Source organism: Aspergillus heteromorphus, assembly GCF_003184545.1.
Source record: "Aspergillus heteromorphus CBS 117.55 chromosome Unknown BO70scaffold_15, whole genome shotgun sequence".
NCBI lineage: Eukaryota > Fungi > Ascomycota > Eurotiomycetes > Eurotiales > Aspergillaceae > Aspergillus > Aspergillus heteromorphus.
Genome location: NW_020290420.1, coordinates 565315 through 583526, shown reverse-complemented (window position 1 = coordinate 583526; position 18212 = coordinate 565315). Strand labels below are relative to the sequence as shown.

Below are 18212 nucleotides of genomic sequence, written 5' to 3'. Positions count from 1 at the left end.
CACAGACCACCCGCAAAAAAGTTCCCATTGCCGAAGGCCTCCAAACCAGAGACACTCACCTCCCTCACAACCATCCACTCACTCACTCATTCACTCAACATGAGCAAACGACACGTCCTCGACCTCGACCTCGCGGCCAGCGACGACGAGACCAACACCAACACCAACGATGCAGGCTACGACTCCGAAGCCGCGGAAGAGCAAAGAAGCAAGAACCGGGCCGTGAAGCGTCGGCGGACATCAACGACACAGGATCTGCACGGTCTAGACGACTGCTCGGACGACAACGACTCGGACGCGAACGACGAGAGCGAAGAGGAGACGACGAAGGGGAAGAGCCGCGCGAAGAAACTAAAACGGGCTGCGTCTGCGTCTGACAACGGAGATGAAGATGAAGACGAAGACGAAGTCTCCAACTCCGACAAAGAAGAACCCACCACCCTGACCGCCAAAACCGCCCTCAAAGCCAAAACCAAAAAAGTGCCCAATAAGAAGAAGAAGAAAACCGGCGTCGTCTACCTCTCCTCCCTACCTCCCTACCTCAAACCCATGTCGCTGAAATCCCTCATCGAGCAACGCTCCTTCAGCCCGGTACTCCGCGTGTTCCTCGCGCCGATGGTCAAATCGACCTCCGCGCCGCGCCGCGCCTCCAACAAGCGCAAGATGTACAGCGAGGGGTGGGTGGAATTCGCATCGAAGAAGACGGCCAAGATCTGCGCGGAGACGCTGAATGCGTCGATCGTGGGCGGGCGCAAGGGCGGCTGGTACCACGATGACGTGTGGAATATGAAGTATCTGCGGGGGTTTTCGTGGGATGATCTGATGGAGACGGTGAGGAATGAGCGGAGTCAGAGGGAGGCGAGGCAGCGGATTGAGGATTCCAGGGCTAGGAAGGAGGATAAGGTCTTCTTGGAGGGGTATGAGCGTGGGAAGGTTATTGAGGGGATTCAGGAGAAGAGGAGGCAGAAGAAGAATGCTGCTGCTGCGGCAGCGGGTGGGGTGGATGTGGATGTGGATGCGCCTGTTGTTGCTCCGGCGCCGGAGAAGGTGCGCATGGTGTTTAAGCAGAGTGAGGTGAAGCATGGGAGGGATCGGTTGAAGGGGGATGGCAAGTTGGCGGATGATACGCAGAGGGTTTTGGGAAAGATTTTTTGATTGGGGGATTGTACTTTGCGAATGAGATGGGCTCTCTTGGTCTGTTTGTTAATTGATATCCCGGTGTTGTTTGAGAATATTGAATATAAAGATACTAGAGGATGGGGTTATGCGAAGTGTATAGAGGGTTGGGTACTCTGTTCTATTGCTGTGGTCAAAGATGTCAAGATAGGGTTGTAGTCGGGCGACACTAACACTGCCATTGCTACCTCGACGCTTTCTGTGTCCGATGGACACCCTATGACTGACTCTTAGTACTGTTTAGCGCCTGCGAGAGTCCAACTGCATCGACTAGAAGATCGTGATCCACCGACCCCTGTAGTTCTAGTAGGTTGTATGAAGCGAAACAAACACTTATCAATTTTAATAATTTGGGATATGAGAGTAAAGTGCTATCCAAGACTACCCCCCCAAGTCCAAATAGCGCGAATAATTCAAACATACGTGAACACAAAAGCCAGCATGGGAATTCCAACCTCCAACACACGGGGAAGTTTATTCATCGAGTGCACACCCCGAACACTGACATCACGGCGAGTCTTGCTTCTCGCGAAGTTCCATCTCCGAAGCACTGGACGGCTGCGAGCTTCCAGGCCTCTCCCCCAGATCTCGCTGGAGACGGGCTTTCTCTTCGTCCGTGGCGTCGGTCAGATGGACAGCCACCTCTTCGCCAAAGTTCTTCGCAATCTCTTCCAGGGTCAACCGGGCGGTTTCGGGGAAAAAGAAGTAGATGACTAGATTTTGTGAGACCAAACCAAAACACATGGACAAGCTTTTGTTTTGAAGTACGCACCTGGGATGAAGAAGACAGACCAGCAGATGATGACCAGATAGTACTTCCATCCGACGTTGTCGAAGCCCATAGGTGCCGTTTGAAGTAAGATTAGGGTTGCTGCGTCTGTTAGTTTGGCTATGACAGGGGCCGTCTTTGGAAGGGATCCTTACCGGCAAATTGCCCGAAGAGCGAGAAGCCCATGCCAATCGGACGGATCTCGGTGGGAAAGATCTCAGAGACGTAGAGGTACATGGTCGTGTCGCAGAAGGTTCTGTACAGAATGAGTAACCGCCGGTGTGAGGTGAAGACAGAACGTACCCTTGGAACGCGAGATAAAGGTACATGAACAGAATCCCGAATGCGTTTCCAACCCGGTTGTCGGTTCCCGCGTACTTGGCGGTCATGGCTGCCAAACAGGAGGTGGTCACAATGATCCCGACAAATCCTGTCATGTACATTCCTCGACGCGAGTTCACCCTGTCGTGGAGCCAGGCGCCGAGTGGGTTGTAGATGACCCCTGGATACGTCAGTTCAGGGCATTGATAGAGGTCGTTGATCATCTTACCAGCGGTTGTTAGCCATACGGCGCTCAGCAGCAACGGCATGCCGCCTGTCATACCCAGGTTGGTATACAGAATCACGGCATAGTTGTTCTACCGAGGTAAGCGACGAAACAACATATGCAGATCAAATGGCGACGTACGATAATTAGAGGGCCACCAAACTCAGCGCCCCACTGGGTGAGAAACCCAATGGCCATGCGCTTTCGGTATGACTTCTTCTGGATGACAGCCTTCCACACGTTACCGTATGCCGACAGCCTCTCGCCCTCGAGACGGATCTGTTCCGCCGTCTGATAATACTCTTCCTTGGCGACGAGGTCATTAGGATCATCGGGCGATTTCCTCAGTCTCCGAAGGACCAGTTTAGCCTCCTCGTGCTTGCCCTTGCTGACCAGCCAGCGCGGAGAGCGAGGCAGCCACGGAGACCCCAGCAGCAGCACCAGCGGCGGCAAGCACTGGAGACAAAGGGGGAACCTCCAACCGAACGAGCCGAGTTTCTCTGCGAAATAGCACGCATAGCCGACCCATCCAGCCAGCATATACCCAAACACGAGAAAGATGGCGTGGTGACCCACGAGCCAACCGCGTCGACACGCACTCGACATCTCGGAGAGGTACATCGGGCAAACAGTCACCAGGATCCCGATCCCGAGCCCGCAGGCAAACCGTCCCGCTTGAAACATCCTAGACCGATAGACAGCACATCGCATCGTTAGAACGGACGTATCCCGACAGAAACAGAAACAGAAACAGAACAACCACAGCTACAATATGTACCCGGGTGGATCCGATAAACCGACGCACTGCACTTACTCGAGCGAGTTGGCACCTCCCTGAAGCGCGCCACCAAACATGGCCAGGAAAGCACCCAGTTGGATATTCCGCTTGCGTCCAAAGAAATCACACGACCACATGAGGAACAGCGCTCCCACGGCGCCCCCGGCGCTGGAAACGCCGTTCGCCGTCGAGATAGCCGGGGTGGTGGTGGACGCGTATCCGGGCTCGCCCTCCTGCGGAAGTTCGAAGTACGTGTACCATCCTGGCTGGCCGATGGTGCTGGAGATAATCGAGGAGCAGTAGCCGTATGTCTGTTCGATGATTGATGGATGGATAGAGAGCGGTTAGACGGAGACAAACGGGGATGGATGACGGGGTCAATGCATGGAATAGATATAGTAGTAGTAGTAAACTAACCAGCGATCCAACCGCAACGAAGATCGTCACCAGCCGGTTATAGGCGCTGATCTGAGATCCAAACGTCCCCATTTTGACTTGAACTTGAACTTGAACTCCTTCGATGGAGCGGAGCGTAGATCAACCCGGTGGAAGCACTATAGTAAAAAAGGAATATGGAAAGATGGCAAAGAAGTAGTCGATCTGTCAATTGACATTCATGCACCAAGCCAAACAGAATCGTGCAGCTGCGTTCTCTTAATACCTAGGCATCTGTGTCCAGAAAGTGGCGAGGAGGAGACAGACAGACAGGCAGACAGCAGGGAGTCCTGGTTTGTACCTATGTATGTATATGTATAGATGCGAGATTGCAGAATCTCTCTGTACGACGGTCAACGTCGGCACCCCTCCGCAGGATATATTATCATTTCGAGAAAGATCCGGGCAGCCACAGCATGAAAAGTGGGCTCTCCCCTCCAGACCGTTATCATATGCTGCATTAGTTAGTCGCTTGGAAAAGAGGGGGTTTCCTTTCCAGGAGGGTGGCCAGGACTGGTGCTGGTGAAACGGCCAGGCACATTACAGCCGGCGATATGACATATGACTGACTGACTGACAGCCGGCCGGCCGGTTGACCTTCCAGCGGAGCAGATCGTGGAAAAAGCCATGCGACAATCGTTGCCTTGGCCATCGACCATCTTCTGTATGGATGAGGGCTTGACTCGTGAGATCATCAAACGGTCCTGCCAAAAACGTATTGTCATGTATGTAGTTACGTGACCGTACGTAAGTAACACTGGTCTGCCGCGACTTTGGCCCAACCTTCCTTCCTCTTCTCACTCTCCATCTCATCTCCACTTGCTGCTCCAACTCGCGTGCCTCGTCACTGTCAGTCAGTCAGTCAGTCAGTCAGTCGATGTCATTCCCAAACTAATCTCTCCCGTGTCCTCATCACAAAGCGCACATCCCGCCGATCACCGTCTCAATAGGGATTGAATGGCATTCAACCTCTTTGTTCAGGTTAATGTTAATGTTAGTGTTAGTTAATCTTAAGCAGGAGGATCCTCGGGTCGCACAGCAGTCAACCGGTCCGGCTGTTTGATTTGTGGCCCGCGACAGCGATCGAGATTCGGACTCGACGGAATTTGAAATCGGTTGCCTTGTCCCGGTCCCATGGCAGGGATGATACAGACATAGGTACGTCCGGAAACCGTTCTCGGATGATGCGTGGGCAGCATGCATGTCTGACTCTGGCCACTAGATAGATGGCATGGGTCCCATCGCTATTGCGACGTAGGTACCTACCCGTGAGGAAGTACCTGATTTACTGCGAGTTAGATAGCTGTTTGTCTCACTGGGGACGTTGGCTTCTAGGTAAGTGCTGTATGTATGTACGTAAGTATGTACCTAGTTCCCTGTCAAGTGGGGTGGGTGGGAATGGATACAGTAGTAGCTGCCAGGCTGCATTCATCCGCCGTTAAATTTTCTGTCTGTAGGCGGGTAAGTACTTACTAGGTATGTGGTATATACATCCTTTCCATCTATCCGTCAAGTTTGCTTACATTTAATCAAATAGACAGACACTGAGAACATTCAGATTGCAATCTTGTCAATTATCCCACTACCAGGTATAACCTATCGTCAAAGTCATGGAAAACAGCCCGTCCCCCTTCGACATCCCTTTCGACGAGCTCCCCAACCCGAAGCAAGTATGGGTGGGAGAGCCGGGCAGCCGCGCGGAGGGACTGGGGAAGCTTGTCATCCTGACCCCCGAAGTGGTGGCAAAGGCCGCTGCAACGGAAATCAAGACCGGGCGGCGCGTGACAATGGGCTGGGAACTGACGAAGCTGGACTATCCCAATCTGAATCGACAGCCATGTCAGCACCAGATCGTTCCGCTGCTGGGCGGAGTGGCGTTTGATGATATCTACACGATGAATCCTCGTAAGCCTTTCTCCAGTTAACTTCGAAGTTCCATTGCTAATGTGTGTACAGAGCAGAGTAGTCAGTGGGACGGTCTCCGGCACTTCTCGCAAACCGTCCCCGGTGAAACCGAGCGTGTGTTCTACGGCGGCACGAAAACCGCGGAAATCACAGACCGGATGAGCGATCGGATAGGCTTGCAGCATTGGGCGCGGGAGGGAATCGCTGGTAAGCGGGCGGGCTCATCCCCGTCCCCGTCTCCGTCCCCGAGCGCCCTGTCATAACACACAAGTCAACGGAGCGCTGATTACTATGCGGTGTCGCATACGGTCTGACAGGTCGCGGGGTATTGATCGACTACGCCACATGGGCAGAGAAGAGAGGTGTAGAGTACAGCACCTTTTCGACACATCAGGTCCGGCTTTCAGATATACTAGAGATAGCCAAAGAATGCGATATTGTCTTCCAGAAGGGAGACATCCTTTTCGTCCGCATCGGGGTGACCCAGGAATGGGACACCGTGATGACCGATGCTCAGAAACAGCAGTATTCCGATAACCCGAGCCCGGAACACGCTGGAGTCGAGGCCTCTACTGAGGTGCTCCGGTGGCTGTGGAACACAGGGTTTGCTGCGATCGCTAGCGATGCGATCAGTTGGGAGGTGAGATATCCACATCCATCTGTTCCCCGGCCCGGACAAAACGGGTTGGTTTCACCGAGCTAAGTTGACACATGGCAGGTCTACCCACCGCAGTCGCCCGATATATTCCTGCATGAATATGTGCTCGCTGGTTGGGGGATGCCAATTGGTACGCTAAACAAACCCTTGGACTTGAGCAATCAAGCGCCCCCAAAGCTGCCGGTATGCTAATCCGTGACGCACAGGTGAGCTGTTCGATCTGGAGGCGCTAGCGAAAACCTGTCAAGATCTTCAAAGATGGTCGTTCTTTGTGGCTTCCATACCTCTCAACATGCCGGGGGGCGTGTCTTCGCCTCCGAATATCATGGCTATTTTTTAGACTCATCACCCGGACGGGTGAGACTGAGTCGTTCGCTCGGATGTACTTACCTATGTCCATGTCACGCGCATGTGACAGTTCGAGGGGGAAATGCTCCGAGGACATACCGTATATGTGTGCGGATACGAGACGCTATTGATGTATGGTTGTTGTTTTGATAGTTTGTCTTGGGTATAACTATTATATGAAGAGGATACAAAGCAAAGGGAGGGCGGGGAGGTTAAATGAGATAAATCTGAATGAAGGTGGTCAATAACTTTCCTGGGCTGATTCCAGTACGGTCCATCACTTCTTGATAACCGCTGCTTAGCATGGAATGGATACAAACATTAATGTAGTGAGACCAAGATTTTTTAAGCTTTTATTATTCTAAGAACGGACTCCATCTCGGAATTGCTCTTGATTGCTTGTTACTATGTAGATTCCAAAGCCCTCGTTGATAAGATATATGTCCATGAAAACGGTCCCCGACAATGATATTGCAAACCCAAAGCGCAAAAATTTCCAGATTCCCTATTCCTCTTCATGGACGCTAAGTATTGTATCTATGGGACCTTGGACGCACTTCGTCTGGCCGTTCATTAGTATCGAGCCATTCTTGGGTCCTCTTCAACAACGAGCCAATACAGCGCCATGACAAGAAAACGGAAACAAGTCCATGAATTTTTCCCATTGATATTTGCATTGTGATTCATGTCGACAATCAGATTATAACTGACCTACCTACCTTGAAAATCGTCAGATATAATAGAATCAGCGCATGGGCACCTCGTTGTTTGCTTTTTCCAATGATCAATCGACCTAAACTAGAACTTTCAAGACCGCCGAAAGCATCCTTGCCACGCCGATTGGATTCATTGTGTATATCATCTTTTTTTTTCAAAATCTGTAGTGCCACTCAGCGCAACCAGGATATGAAGAAGATATTGTAAGTGGGAGCGCGAAGGACGGAAACTGCAGCCACTGATTCCGTCTGATGTCGAATCACGTTCCTGCACCGCGACAGCATACTCTGGCTGGGTCCTCAAAGCCTGGATGATGGTCGAGTATCAGAGTTGCCGCATAGCAATGCCTTGAGCATATCAGCCGAATCCTAACCGATAGAATCGTAGGTCTAGATATCCCGGATTGAGATAACCGAGAACTTATATAAAGGGGAATGCAGCTCCCAGATCGACCAAATCTCCATGGATAAAGGTCCCCGCTAGGCTGAGGATCGGGTTATATTGACCGAGCGAGAGTCTTTCCAAGCAAGCCATGACTCAGCGACGTCGCTTCATGCAATCTGTTACCATGTTACTTTCCTCTGAGCGGCTTCTGGTCTATTCGACCGAATTTATTAGACTCGGATGAATTGTGGGCGATATGTATTTTAGATTATCATGGTCTGTAGTACCGTTTCAGTTGGGGTGTTTCTTCATCCATGACAAGCGTCTCTCATATTCGTGGCTGATATATCAAACCAAGTTAACCGTCCGAGCCTAGTTGTTGCGTGGTAGCCACCAGAGCCCTATTTCCAGGGACTCGGAATCACGGGATAGACCGATCAGATAGTATGGAGTAAACTGTGCGTTACCAGAAGCCATAAGGAACAAAAGACTGTAGCCATTCCTGGACAGTGACCCGACTGCGGCGCATGTCCGCGCTTTCTATCAGCTCCCGTTGTTCATTAATCGTTATTCGAGTAAGACTTCAGACAGCGGAAGAGAAACCCCAATGAGTTGTTTGAGATGCACTCGATTCAGTGGAAACGAAAAGATAAGGCAGATTTGGTTTGCTTCTGCCATTGATATAATGACCTCGGTGTCATGTCCTCTCTTTAAGAGATCTAGTGCCAGGACAGCCCACCAGGATCGGGCTCGCATGGTTCGCGTGGAAGAGAAACTTTTTTTTTCCCAACGAAGAAATTTGATCTGGTTTGATTTGGCGAAGCCTAGTCCTCGCGCCTTTTAAAGTCCGTCAAGTTCTGCTTGGTGACAAAAGGGTCGTTGTTTGTATTTGTTGGGAGACACCTGGAATCAGGGCTATCGCATATACTCTGTTTTGCAGAAGCTTTATATCACGAACAGAGATAATCGCCAAGTTGGATTTTCAGCCTAAGCCTAACCTTGGGCTTCGACTTAACCGGTCTCCCTAGAAGCTGGATTACCCATGTGGAAGAATCTCCGGCGACAGGTATGTGTCCGATGGTTAAGATTAATCAAGCATATTAGCGGGGGTATCTGTGTAACAGTGTAAGTAGGTATAACCAAAAGCGGTAGCTGGAGTGGAGATACAAGCTTGATAAGATAAATATAAATGCTATCTGGGATGTAATCCAGCATGATAAAGAAAGGTATATTAATCTCGGGACGAAGTAATCCAGGCCTTTTATCTTTAGTATGTTTGGGTTGAGGGAGGTGTAGGAGAGGAAGAAAGATCAGGGGGTTCAGGGTTGATCGTCGGGGTTATATAGACCAGAGGCCAGAGCAGACTGGTGATTCATCTGATAAGCCTGTATACAGTGACTGGGTCATTCATAGCCATACTGCCATCCAAGGTCACCAACTGTGAATGAAGAAGGGGGAGGAAAGAGGCGCAGGGTTGACGAATACAATCTTTATACCATCCATGTTTCTACAATCAGCCTGCAGGACGTCGCGGGGCTTCTTTTATCAAATATTTTGTTCGAACAGCTTTTCTCCCTGCCAGATCTCTAGATGATACATAGGACAGAATAGGCCCTGCGGGTTATAAGCCAGTTGGCCTATACCGACTTCCCACTTCCCGACCCTCGTAGTTTTGTAGTATGTCGTCATAATCACACATTCAAGATGGGTTAGTTGCAAACATTCTGATTATAAATCATAACAAGCATTAATGGTGTAGCGGTAACATACTTCCCTTCCATGTCTGTGACAGGAAGTGCTCTGGGTTCGACTCCCAGTTAATGCAGTGCAATTTCTTTTTTTCCATCCATTCTGGGATGCTGCCGCCAAGCGAAGAACGAATGAACAGTTGATATGGAAGTGAAAGCTGGACAATTTACAAGCATCGGCCCTTGGAAGGGAATTGGGTTGAGTTAGTTAAAATATATGGACAGGCTCGCATATCCGAGTCAATGCCTCCATTTTTCAGATCACCTCGAAGGCGGCCTATTCAACAACGAAGGTTGTAAGGTTTTCGGTGTTCTTGCCACCAAGTCGAGGCAATTTCTCTTCATTAAACTACCTTCAGCATGAATGGTATTCTTTTTAATGGCCAATCTGTCCATCACACTCACATTTTAAACTACACGGTGGGTTGGATCGGCGTAGCGATAGACAGACAGGACAGGACGGACCACTTCTCGCCACGCAGAATGCATGCATGTATAACAGCGACCGGTCACCGCACGGCCCATCACCAACAATACTGATATCGTTGACGAGGGCCAAGAGTTATCGGAGTCTCGACAACTTCAAAAGCAGTATCGATATCTTCCTCGCTGGAAAACTCACCATCATAATCGTGATGATCGCCAAAAAGTTCATTCTCGCTAGATCCATCATAAAGCGTTCCATCATCGTCTTTTTCATTCCAACCACCCGCCGCTCCACTAATCACATACAGCCTGTTTATCGTCCAGTGCACCCGCAGAAGCTCAAAGGACGGGAGTGGCAACGCCTCAGGGTCCGGAGTCGTCAATGCGATTATCTGGCCCGACTGAATGCGAGTCTCCGTGGTGCAGTCCCACAATTTCGCACAAAACCTCGATTCGGCGCGATCGGTGGGAATATGCGGCGGGTTCAACAGATCGACGGCGTCCATCTTCTGGGTATAGGCGCGGAAGGGGAGCCACCAGAACCGCAACTCGAGGGTCTTTTTATCATCTGATAACCGGATCGGTTGATTACCGAATCATGCGTTCTCCCAAAGACCACGGACATCCTTGGATAGGGTGATCCGATTGCAGCATCTCTCCGTTCCGTATTCGCCAGCGGTATTGTCATCCCATCGTTTGATTGTCGCCTCCGGCCAGAAAAAGTGAAGAGAGCGCCCAGAAGTCACCGACATCCAGCTCATGAATAGAATAGGGGAAAATCTGACATGTTTCGAGTGGCTCTGGTGTTTTGGTGATGACGCAGCGTTTGTCTCTCCTGAGAGCTTCATCTGACACTCTCGCCGAGCGTCTGATTAGACGCGACTCTTGAATGCTCATGGTGTTGGGTACGCTATCCGCAGCCCGGGATTTTCGGTAAAAGACCAATCTTTTCAGACTTCTGATAAAGCGACGTTCATTCAACCGGATCTTGACGATGGGATGTTTTCGTTCGGCCAGTTTGATCAAATGATATAGGTACTTGATGTCGCACAGCCAGAGAAATACCCACATCACACTTCCCGGCTCTTCTCGGTCTGTGGTCTTAAAGAGCCGTTCAATAAGCCCAGTTCGCCCTTTCGGACAGAAACTCTGGCCCGATGTCGCTCATGGTTGAAGTGTTCTCGGTTTATATGAGTGTGTGCTGTGAGTGGGAGAATTGAGGAAGCAGAAGGATCAAGACGAGATGTGAAAAGTGGGCTGGCTGCGCTGCTTAAATATGGAATTACGTGGGAGCCCGGTCCCGGGGTTGTATCAGTATGATGCGATAGAGACCGCATCAAACTTGATGTTAGTATGTGTGCTCTCATTATTGCAATACTTTGGCTGGATATAGCCCTTGTACCCATGGATGTAGGAGTGTACATCATGGAACTAGTTTCTTGACCACTGGGGGGTTGTCAGAACAACATTTTAGATATGTGAGTGTTGGTGGCGTCAAAGTTGCTCTCGGGAGTATAACAAATGCCTGAATTGTCATTCACACATTATGATGACTATCCACTCTCCACGCTGAGTGAGATATTCATAGCTTTTGAGAATCAGTGCCAGGCAGCGGTAGGAAGATACGGACGGAGGGCCCTGCCCTGTATCCCACCGTATCATGTATCCCAGAACTCCCTACCTTCAGCTAGCGTGCCGTTGAATCAGTCCAAGTCAGCTTCAGTTGTTTTCATTATACGTGACACCTAACCAGAGCTGCAGGACTGGTACAGTATTCTCACTACGATGAACAATTGCATAGCAACCACATCATAGTCCTGTCCAGACACAGCAGCGCCAATCTCCCAAGAGACCCCCCGAGACCAGAGAGCGTATCCTGCCTCAGGCAGTCCGTCGGAAGAAGAAAGTCCCTTTGATCGGCAGATCAAGCAAAGCAAAGAAGCAACGAGCGACTGAATGAAGACCTGTGCTACCTTGGTTGAAAACAATGGCATTGATGGAGTCATTCCCAACGCCCGTGTCACGTCCTTCGGACTTTCTGACACCACACCACACCACACCACAGAGCCACAGTGTCTCAAGCAGACCAATCAAACCACACAGAGCTTGGAATTGATGTGCAGTGGGTGATCGTCGTAGTGTACTCCGTATCAGCTCGATGAAAAGGAATATAATTCCGTGTGCTTTTGATGTGATGTGTCCGAGCTCTGGGTGGTTTTCTCTTCTCTCTGTCGGGATGATGTTGGTGGGAGTGGCTTGCTTGGAGGACATTCAAAAGGTACTGTATAGCCGTATGTTTCTCCGTGGGAGGGGCAACAGCTGTAGATCTTGATCTTAAACAGTACGTAGGTACTCCGCACCATAACCCCGATGCATTAGCACGATGCATTATTGTCCAAGGTCAGTTAGTACAAACGTAGGAGTGAGCAACCCAGTCAGGTAAGTCTACCGGAAAATGCAATTCCGGCCGTACATATGGGGAAGCTGACAATGACTCCACCACCTGCTAGCACACCGACAGCAGAAGCAAATCCTGTACAAGTGGTATGATATGAAGATCCATGGATGTCTGGCGAGCGTTTTCTTACCAAATCGGCCACGCGTGTTGTTGTTCTTTTTCTCTTCACTCTGCAACTCACGGCTGTCGAGTTTTCATGCTTCCCAATTGGATGTTTCTCGAGGATGTTTGTCATGGCCTTCACTTCCTGACCTCTTTACATCCATTCATCCGCACGGGCAACCAGACTCTCTGGGACGGACGGCAGCGGAACCCACTTGCCGCCCGCAGCATTCCCAGTCTCATCTTGTAATACAAATACCCGTACAGCACGGAACCGTACCGTAAGGAAGGAAGCATGCAAAGAAAGCATGCACGGTACCTTCCTCGACAGATCATAATATAATGCCTGCAGAGAGAGGGATCGATCGACACTCTTCACAAAGAATGTGGTCAGCCCAAGACTCAATAATTGACTGGCATCATGAAAGCCCAGTGACCCTAGCCAAAGCACGAACTGGTCGGGTGTTGATCATGCTCGGCAACACACATCTATGTATCTGATTCTGATGTCTGTCTTGCTTGCGCTACGGCGCCACGCAGCTGCACGAACAGGCAAGGCAACGGGCACTGACACCGATCGTGCAGCTTCATGCAGACCCGAGGGGCCCAGGCCCCAACATGTCAGAAGCGTTGGAAATATGTACTGTGCGAGTCAGGGATGCATGGATGGATGTACTCGGAACGGAGAATTCAGCGACTCTTTGTCTCCATCCATCGGACCCAACGCATCCCGGCGACTTGGCAAAGAATGCCAATCATAGATCCCTGACATCCCGGCTCTCTGGATCACAAATCGAATGCTAATTACCATAGCAGATTGTGCGCCGTCCTTTGTGCTTCCTCCACCCCTGTCACTCACAGTCGACCAACCCAGCACCCTGGCGCAGCATAGCTGACCTGGGCAGGAACAGTCTTTCAAACCGGTCTTGCACTATTTACGTCAGGGATGACAAAGTATCCCCCCTACCAAGGCTGTAAACATCCCCAAAAGGGCCGCTCGGAGAATGATACTTTCCGCGACATGTCGACCCCGGTCGATGTGTCATGGGGCTGGATCCCAATGCTGGCCGCTTGATTGTTTTAAAGCCGACGCACGCCCAGGCTGTTGGGGGCAAGTTTGCTCTTTTTATCGCGTCCAGGCAATCTAGCCGTCAGTATGGCTTTCGCGGAATTGCTTGGACGGGATGATACCGGCATGACGGGGAGACCGATTGACAGGTCGGTCCAGAGGTGGAATGTGGCTACCCAGATCCTGTGTATCGCGGCGATGACGATTTTCTTTGGACTGCGCTTGTATACGCGGATATCTATACTTGGAGGGTATAGTAAAGAAGACTGTTAGTGTTGATGGGCGGGATGGGCGGGTGTTTGATGCTAACAACTTGCAGGGACATGCTTGGGTGCTTGGGTAAGAAGATATCCATCTCCGTGACTGGACCGGATACTGAAGTTTTGTGACTTGGTCAAGATCTTAGGCGTTTCCTACTCGGCTATTGCACTGATCAGTAAGTGTCCGTGGTTCATCAAAGCCGCTTTGCTTAACCTGTCCAGTGGGTCATTTTGGAGGGGGGTTGCATGCTTACGATGTGCCTGAATCACATCGGATACCATTTGAAAAGGTGTGTCATACGCTCTTTCCAGCGTCTCGGACGATTGCACTGACTATCGCAGACGGTGTACGTAACCATGGTCATGTATGGGCCAACCGCCTACCTGACCAAGCTGTCGCTTCTCTGGATCATTGCACGGGTGTTTGGCCCCTTCCGCAAAGCGGTCACATTTATCCACATCTTCCTGGGTGTCATGCTGGCATACTATATCCCAGCCGTCATTGTCAAGATCCGAATGTGCAATCCGATTGCCAAGTTCTGGGCCCCCGACACGCCCGGCTCCTGTCTGGACCAGACGTCGATTATCCTGGCCGATGCAGTTGTCAGCGTTGTCAGCGACATGATCATCCTGATTCTCCCATTGCCGTTGACACTGCGCTTGCAGCTGCCCATGAAGAAGAAAGTGCGGGTCATGATAATCCTAGGAGCGGGAGGACTGGCATGCGCATCCAGTGTTGTCCGTTTGATACTCATTCTGAAGACTGGGCAGTCGAGCGACAGTACGTTAGCTTTTATGCGCATCAACATGTTCGGGTAGGCGTTACTCTTACAGCATGCCCGTCCAGTTCCTGACACACGTGGTAGGAATGCCGAAATAGCAATCGGAGTCATCTGCGCTTGCCTACCTGCCCTTTCGGCGTTGGTAACCCGCACATACCGCGAGTACTCGAGCAACCGCTATTCGAGCAACAAAGGCACCCCTGGCTCCCAGTACCAGTTGACCAATGCGAAGAACAGTCGCCCCAGATGCGGAGATCACAGCGCGAACCAGTTGACCTTGATGGATACCAGCTCGGACCATGACATTCTCATCCCGAATGACGAGGAAGCGCCGAGGTTTGAGACGACGGTACGGGTCGACTCTGTGGGAGCTCAAAACCCGGTGGAGACGCTGGGCATTATGAAGACGGTGGACGTGTCGACAACCGTGACGATGCGGGGAGCAGGGGGTCCGGAGGGGATCGACAAAAAGGAGTCATTATAATGTCATTCACAATGATTCTCCGGATTTGATGTTGACCTGCTGTTTAGCTCGCTATATTAGTACAATTCAGATGTTCAGATACCAGACGGGGCGGTCAACTTGTTTGACTGACCATCGCCAGGAAACTGGTTAACGGCATTGTGCGTCTTGTGGAATCTGCATGGCTCAACCAGGTCTGAATGCGCGAGAACCATAGTACTACTATGGATAGTAGGATTGTTTGAGACTTGACAGCCCCACAAAGCGTGCCGCAAAGCTTGTGTGCTGGAGACTGGAAACAAAACATCCAGGAACAGGCCATGACGTCACCGCCGGATAGGGAATGTAGGGCAGCCGGCCAGGGCTGGCCCGTCACGAGACGGGCGTGGGAAACAAGGAATCATTTCCCTTTGGGCTTCTTTTCTTTCCCCTGATGCTAAGCTCTGCCGATTGTCTCGGCGGCCCCACCGGCCTCACTCTGTCGACTCGATTACCCGACTGGGAGATGACAACCCGGATGCATCATATTCTCTCCCTTGCCACTATGGACCGGAGCCTTTGACCGGCCACAATTATCCAACGGCGCCTCTTCCCCCCACCCCCCGACAAGCCTCATACTCTCGACTCAGTAGTGCCACTTGCTGAACCAGACATGAAAGAAACCGAGACGGGAGATGGCCGCATAAAGGTGTCCCTCTGGCAGAGATTCCGAAACCAATTCCATCCGCGGCCTGCCGAAGATGACGAGCCGCAGGACTGGTGGATTGCCTCAACCGCCATCCCGTTGGTGGCGGCCACCACCGCACCCCTCGCAAATGTCATGTCCATCGTCGCCCTGGTGATGCCATGGAAAAGCGAGCTTCTCGGCCGCGAAGACTCCTCCTCCGGGGCCGCGGCACAGGTATTTATCACAGATCCCCGATGGTAAGCATAGCATCGACTGCAAGATCTCGGAAAGAAGGTTCCACGCTAAATCTACTAGGAGCATAGCCCTGAATGCGACCTCACTTGCCTGCGGGCTTGCAGGCAACTTCTTCCTCCTGTTCAACTTCACGCGCACGATGCGATACATCATAGCTTTGCCCGCATCGATCATACTCTGGTGTCTGTCGACATTCATCCTGGTTGGGATCACTGCCGCCACGCATGTCTACGCGGGCCCGGTCCCGCCAAACCAGACCTACTCCCAGGGCTTTTGGAGCGCGGTTATCGCGGCGGCGCTCTACTTCTTCCTGATGGTTATCCTCATGATCAACATGCTGGGATACGTCCTCGGGCACTATCCGCAGTATTTTGCGCTCACAGACGGACAAAGAACCCTGATCCTGCAGACAACGGCCTTTGTGGTATGGCTACTGGTCGGCGCCGCGATCTTCCACACAGTCATTGACATATCATTCGCGGACGCGCTCTACTTCTCCGACGTCACGATCCTCACCCTCGGCTATGGCGACATCACCGCTCCCACTCCTGTCGGGAGAGGTCTCGTCTTTCCCTACGCTGTCATCGGGATGATCATCCTCGGTCTAGTGGTCGGAAGTATCAACAACATCGCGCGAGACCTCCAATACGACAAGGTCGTTCGAAAGCACGTGGAACGAAAACGCCAAGCCACCATCCAGCGCTCCATCTCCATCCAGCCCGGCGAAGACGTCCCACAGCTCGAATACCGACCCAAGCGGACCCGCAAACCGGGGATCGGAAGCACGATCGGCGCGTTCTCCTTCGTCGGACGCCCCAAGCTCCTCGTCATGAAAGAAGAGAAGGACCGATTCGACGCCATGCGCGCCATCCAGTCCGAAACCCTCTTCTTCCGTCGCTGGTACAACCTGGTGATCAGCGTGATCCTCTTCGGAGTCGTCTGGTCCTGCGGCGCCGTGGTGTTCTGGAAACTTGAAGACATGACTTATTTCCAGTCACTGTACTTCGGATTCTGCTCCCTCCTCACCATCGGATATGGGGACTACACGCCGACCAGCAACGCGGCTCGGCCATTCTTCATCGTCTGGTCGCTCATTTCCGTCCCGACCATGACGGTCCTGATCTCGGAGATGAGCGACACCGTGGTCGCCGGCTTCAAACAGGCCACGAACGTCCTCGCGGACTGGACCGTCCTCCCGCACGCGGGGAAATACATGCACTTCCTCCGCAAATTCCCGCCCATTGACTCCGCGCTGCAGCGGCGCGAAGAACACCGCCGCATCGCACAGGGCTTCTCCGTCGGCCTGGACGAGGCAGAGTCCGGCGAAACACACCCTGATCGTCGGGACCAGCCACACCACCACCACCACACAAACAACAACAACAACAACAACAACAACAACAACAATAACAACAGTAACTCAACGCACCCACCAGCCCGCTCCCTCGAAGAACTCGCCAGCGAACCCGATACCGCATCCGGCACCGGCTCGACGGCCGCGTCGTCGGGCTTCCGCCTCGCGCGCCAACTCGCGTACGCCATCCAGCGCACCACCCGCGACGCCGTATCCGGGGAACGCAAACGCTACAGCTACGAAGAGTGGGTCGAGTTTACGCGGCTAATCCGCTTCACGGACCCCAGTCCGGACGGCGTCGTGCTGCACGAGGACGAGTACGGGGTCCTGAATTGGGATTGGATCGGGGAGACGAGTCCGATGTTGGCGACGCAGACGGAGCCCGAGTGGGTGCTGCATCGGCTGTGTGAGAGTCTGATTCGGTATATCGATATCCAGGCGCGGAATCGGATGGTCGGCAAGGAGGGAGAGGGAGAGGGGGTGGTCGAGGAGGAGGATGAGCCGACGTTGAAAAAGGAGAGGGAGATTAAGTTTCGGGATGAGTGATAGTTTGTATATAGCCTTTTTGTTTTTAAGATTTGTTATTTGATATCCACTGTTGGTTATTGGTGTTGGGTTTTGGGTGCACAAAGAGGAATGGAGAGGGAGAGGAAGAGGGAGAGTAGATTCCTTGATCCCGGTCCGTCTGTGTAACAGGCAGGGACGGGGATGCTGCCTGGTAAGTACATATGTACATACATGTACATGTCTCTGACCGCAAGTTCTTCGCCACCGTGCACTCACTTAGATACCTAAGGTACATATGGATGGGTGGGTAAACAAAGAAAGCTTGATAAACCGGTCGGTTGATCCCAGTCAGTCCGAGACTAAATACGCAGCCCCCATCCTGGTTAATTACAGTACAGACAGCA

At 51.8% G+C, this 18212-nt stretch overlaps 8 protein-coding genes and 1 non-coding gene across 9 annotated transcripts; 6 read left to right on the top strand and 3 right to left on the bottom strand.

Moving 5' to 3' along the window:
* The first annotated feature begins 65 nt into the window (after positions 1-65).
* Positions 66-1248, top strand: BO70DRAFT_362863 (RNA-binding ATPase activator ESF2). Its single transcript, XM_025543422.1, has one exon. The coding sequence runs from the start codon at positions 100-102 to the stop codon at positions 1153-1155; it is 1056 nt and encodes a 351-aa protein (XP_025398750.1). The 5' UTR covers positions 66-99; the 3' UTR covers positions 1156-1248.
* A 435-nt stretch (positions 1249-1683) lies between these two features.
* On the bottom strand, positions 1684-3917 carry BO70DRAFT_407300 (putative MFS sugar transporter; the record flags this gene model as incomplete). Its single annotated transcript, XM_025547168.1, has 8 exons — positions 3688-3917; positions 3307-3581; positions 2634-3177; positions 2496-2583; positions 2249-2447; positions 2101-2201; positions 1949-2053; positions 1684-1889 (listed from the first exon to the last, which is right to left on the bottom strand). Exons 1-8 carry the CDS (start codon positions 3757-3759, stop codon positions 1684-1686), a joined length of 1590 nt encoding a protein of 529 aa, XP_025398749.1. The 5' UTR covers positions 3760-3917.
* A 1072-nt stretch (positions 3918-4989) lies between these two features.
* On the top strand, positions 4990-6633 carry BO70DRAFT_54104 (uncharacterized protein). The gene is made up of 6 exons (XM_025548524.1): positions 4990-5181; positions 5243-5610; positions 5662-5817; positions 5928-6250; positions 6329-6398; positions 6475-6633. The coding sequence occupies exons 2-6, from the start codon at positions 5316-5318 to the stop codon at positions 6606-6608; spliced, it is 978 nt and encodes a 325-aa protein (XP_025398748.1). The 5' UTR covers positions 4990-5181; positions 5243-5315; the 3' UTR covers positions 6609-6633.
* A 2828-nt stretch (positions 6634-9461) lies between these two features.
* BO70DRAFT_t182 lies at positions 9462-9542 on the top strand. Its single transcript has one exon. It is a non-coding gene; the product is annotated as a tRNA-Gly (tRNA).
* A 447-nt stretch (positions 9543-9989) lies between these two features.
* On the bottom strand, positions 9990-10397 carry BO70DRAFT_353435 (uncharacterized protein; the record flags this gene model as incomplete). Its single annotated transcript, XM_025541832.1, has 1 exon — positions 9990-10397. The coding sequence occupies one exon, from the start codon at positions 10395-10397 to the stop codon at positions 9990-9992; it is 408 nt and encodes a 135-aa protein (XP_025398747.1).
* Positions 10398-10492: 95 nt separating this feature from the next.
* On the bottom strand, positions 10493-11312 carry BO70DRAFT_362859 (uncharacterized protein). Its single transcript, XM_025543421.1, has one exon. The coding sequence runs from the start codon at positions 10960-10962 to the stop codon at positions 10576-10578; it is 387 nt and encodes a 128-aa protein (XP_025398746.1). The 5' UTR covers positions 10963-11312; the 3' UTR covers positions 10493-10575.
* A 990-nt stretch (positions 11313-12302) lies between these two features.
* Positions 12303-12839, top strand: BO70DRAFT_53995 (uncharacterized protein). The gene has a single exon (XM_025548523.1). It carries the CDS (start codon positions 12443-12445, stop codon positions 12734-12736), a length of 294 nt encoding a protein of 97 aa, XP_025398745.1. The 5' UTR covers positions 12303-12442; the 3' UTR covers positions 12737-12839.
* Positions 12840-13607: 768 nt separating this feature from the next.
* BO70DRAFT_293218 (putative integral membrane protein) lies at positions 13608-15046 on the top strand (the record flags this gene model as incomplete). Its single annotated transcript, XM_025539433.1, has 6 exons — positions 13608-13788; positions 13840-13859; positions 13920-13956; positions 14003-14070; positions 14123-14595; positions 14647-15046. 6 exons carry the CDS (start codon positions 13608-13610, stop codon positions 15044-15046), a joined length of 1179 nt encoding a protein of 392 aa, XP_025398744.1.
* A 431-nt stretch (positions 15047-15477) lies between these two features.
* BO70DRAFT_338142 (potassium channel family protein) lies at positions 15478-18071 on the top strand. Its single transcript, XM_025541181.1, has 2 exons — positions 15478-15946; positions 16008-18071. The coding sequence occupies exons 1-2, from the start codon at positions 15678-15680 to the stop codon at positions 17845-17847; spliced, it is 2109 nt and encodes a 702-aa protein (XP_025398743.1). The 5' UTR covers positions 15478-15677; the 3' UTR covers positions 17848-18071.
* The last annotated feature ends 141 nt before the right edge of the window (positions 18072-18212 follow it).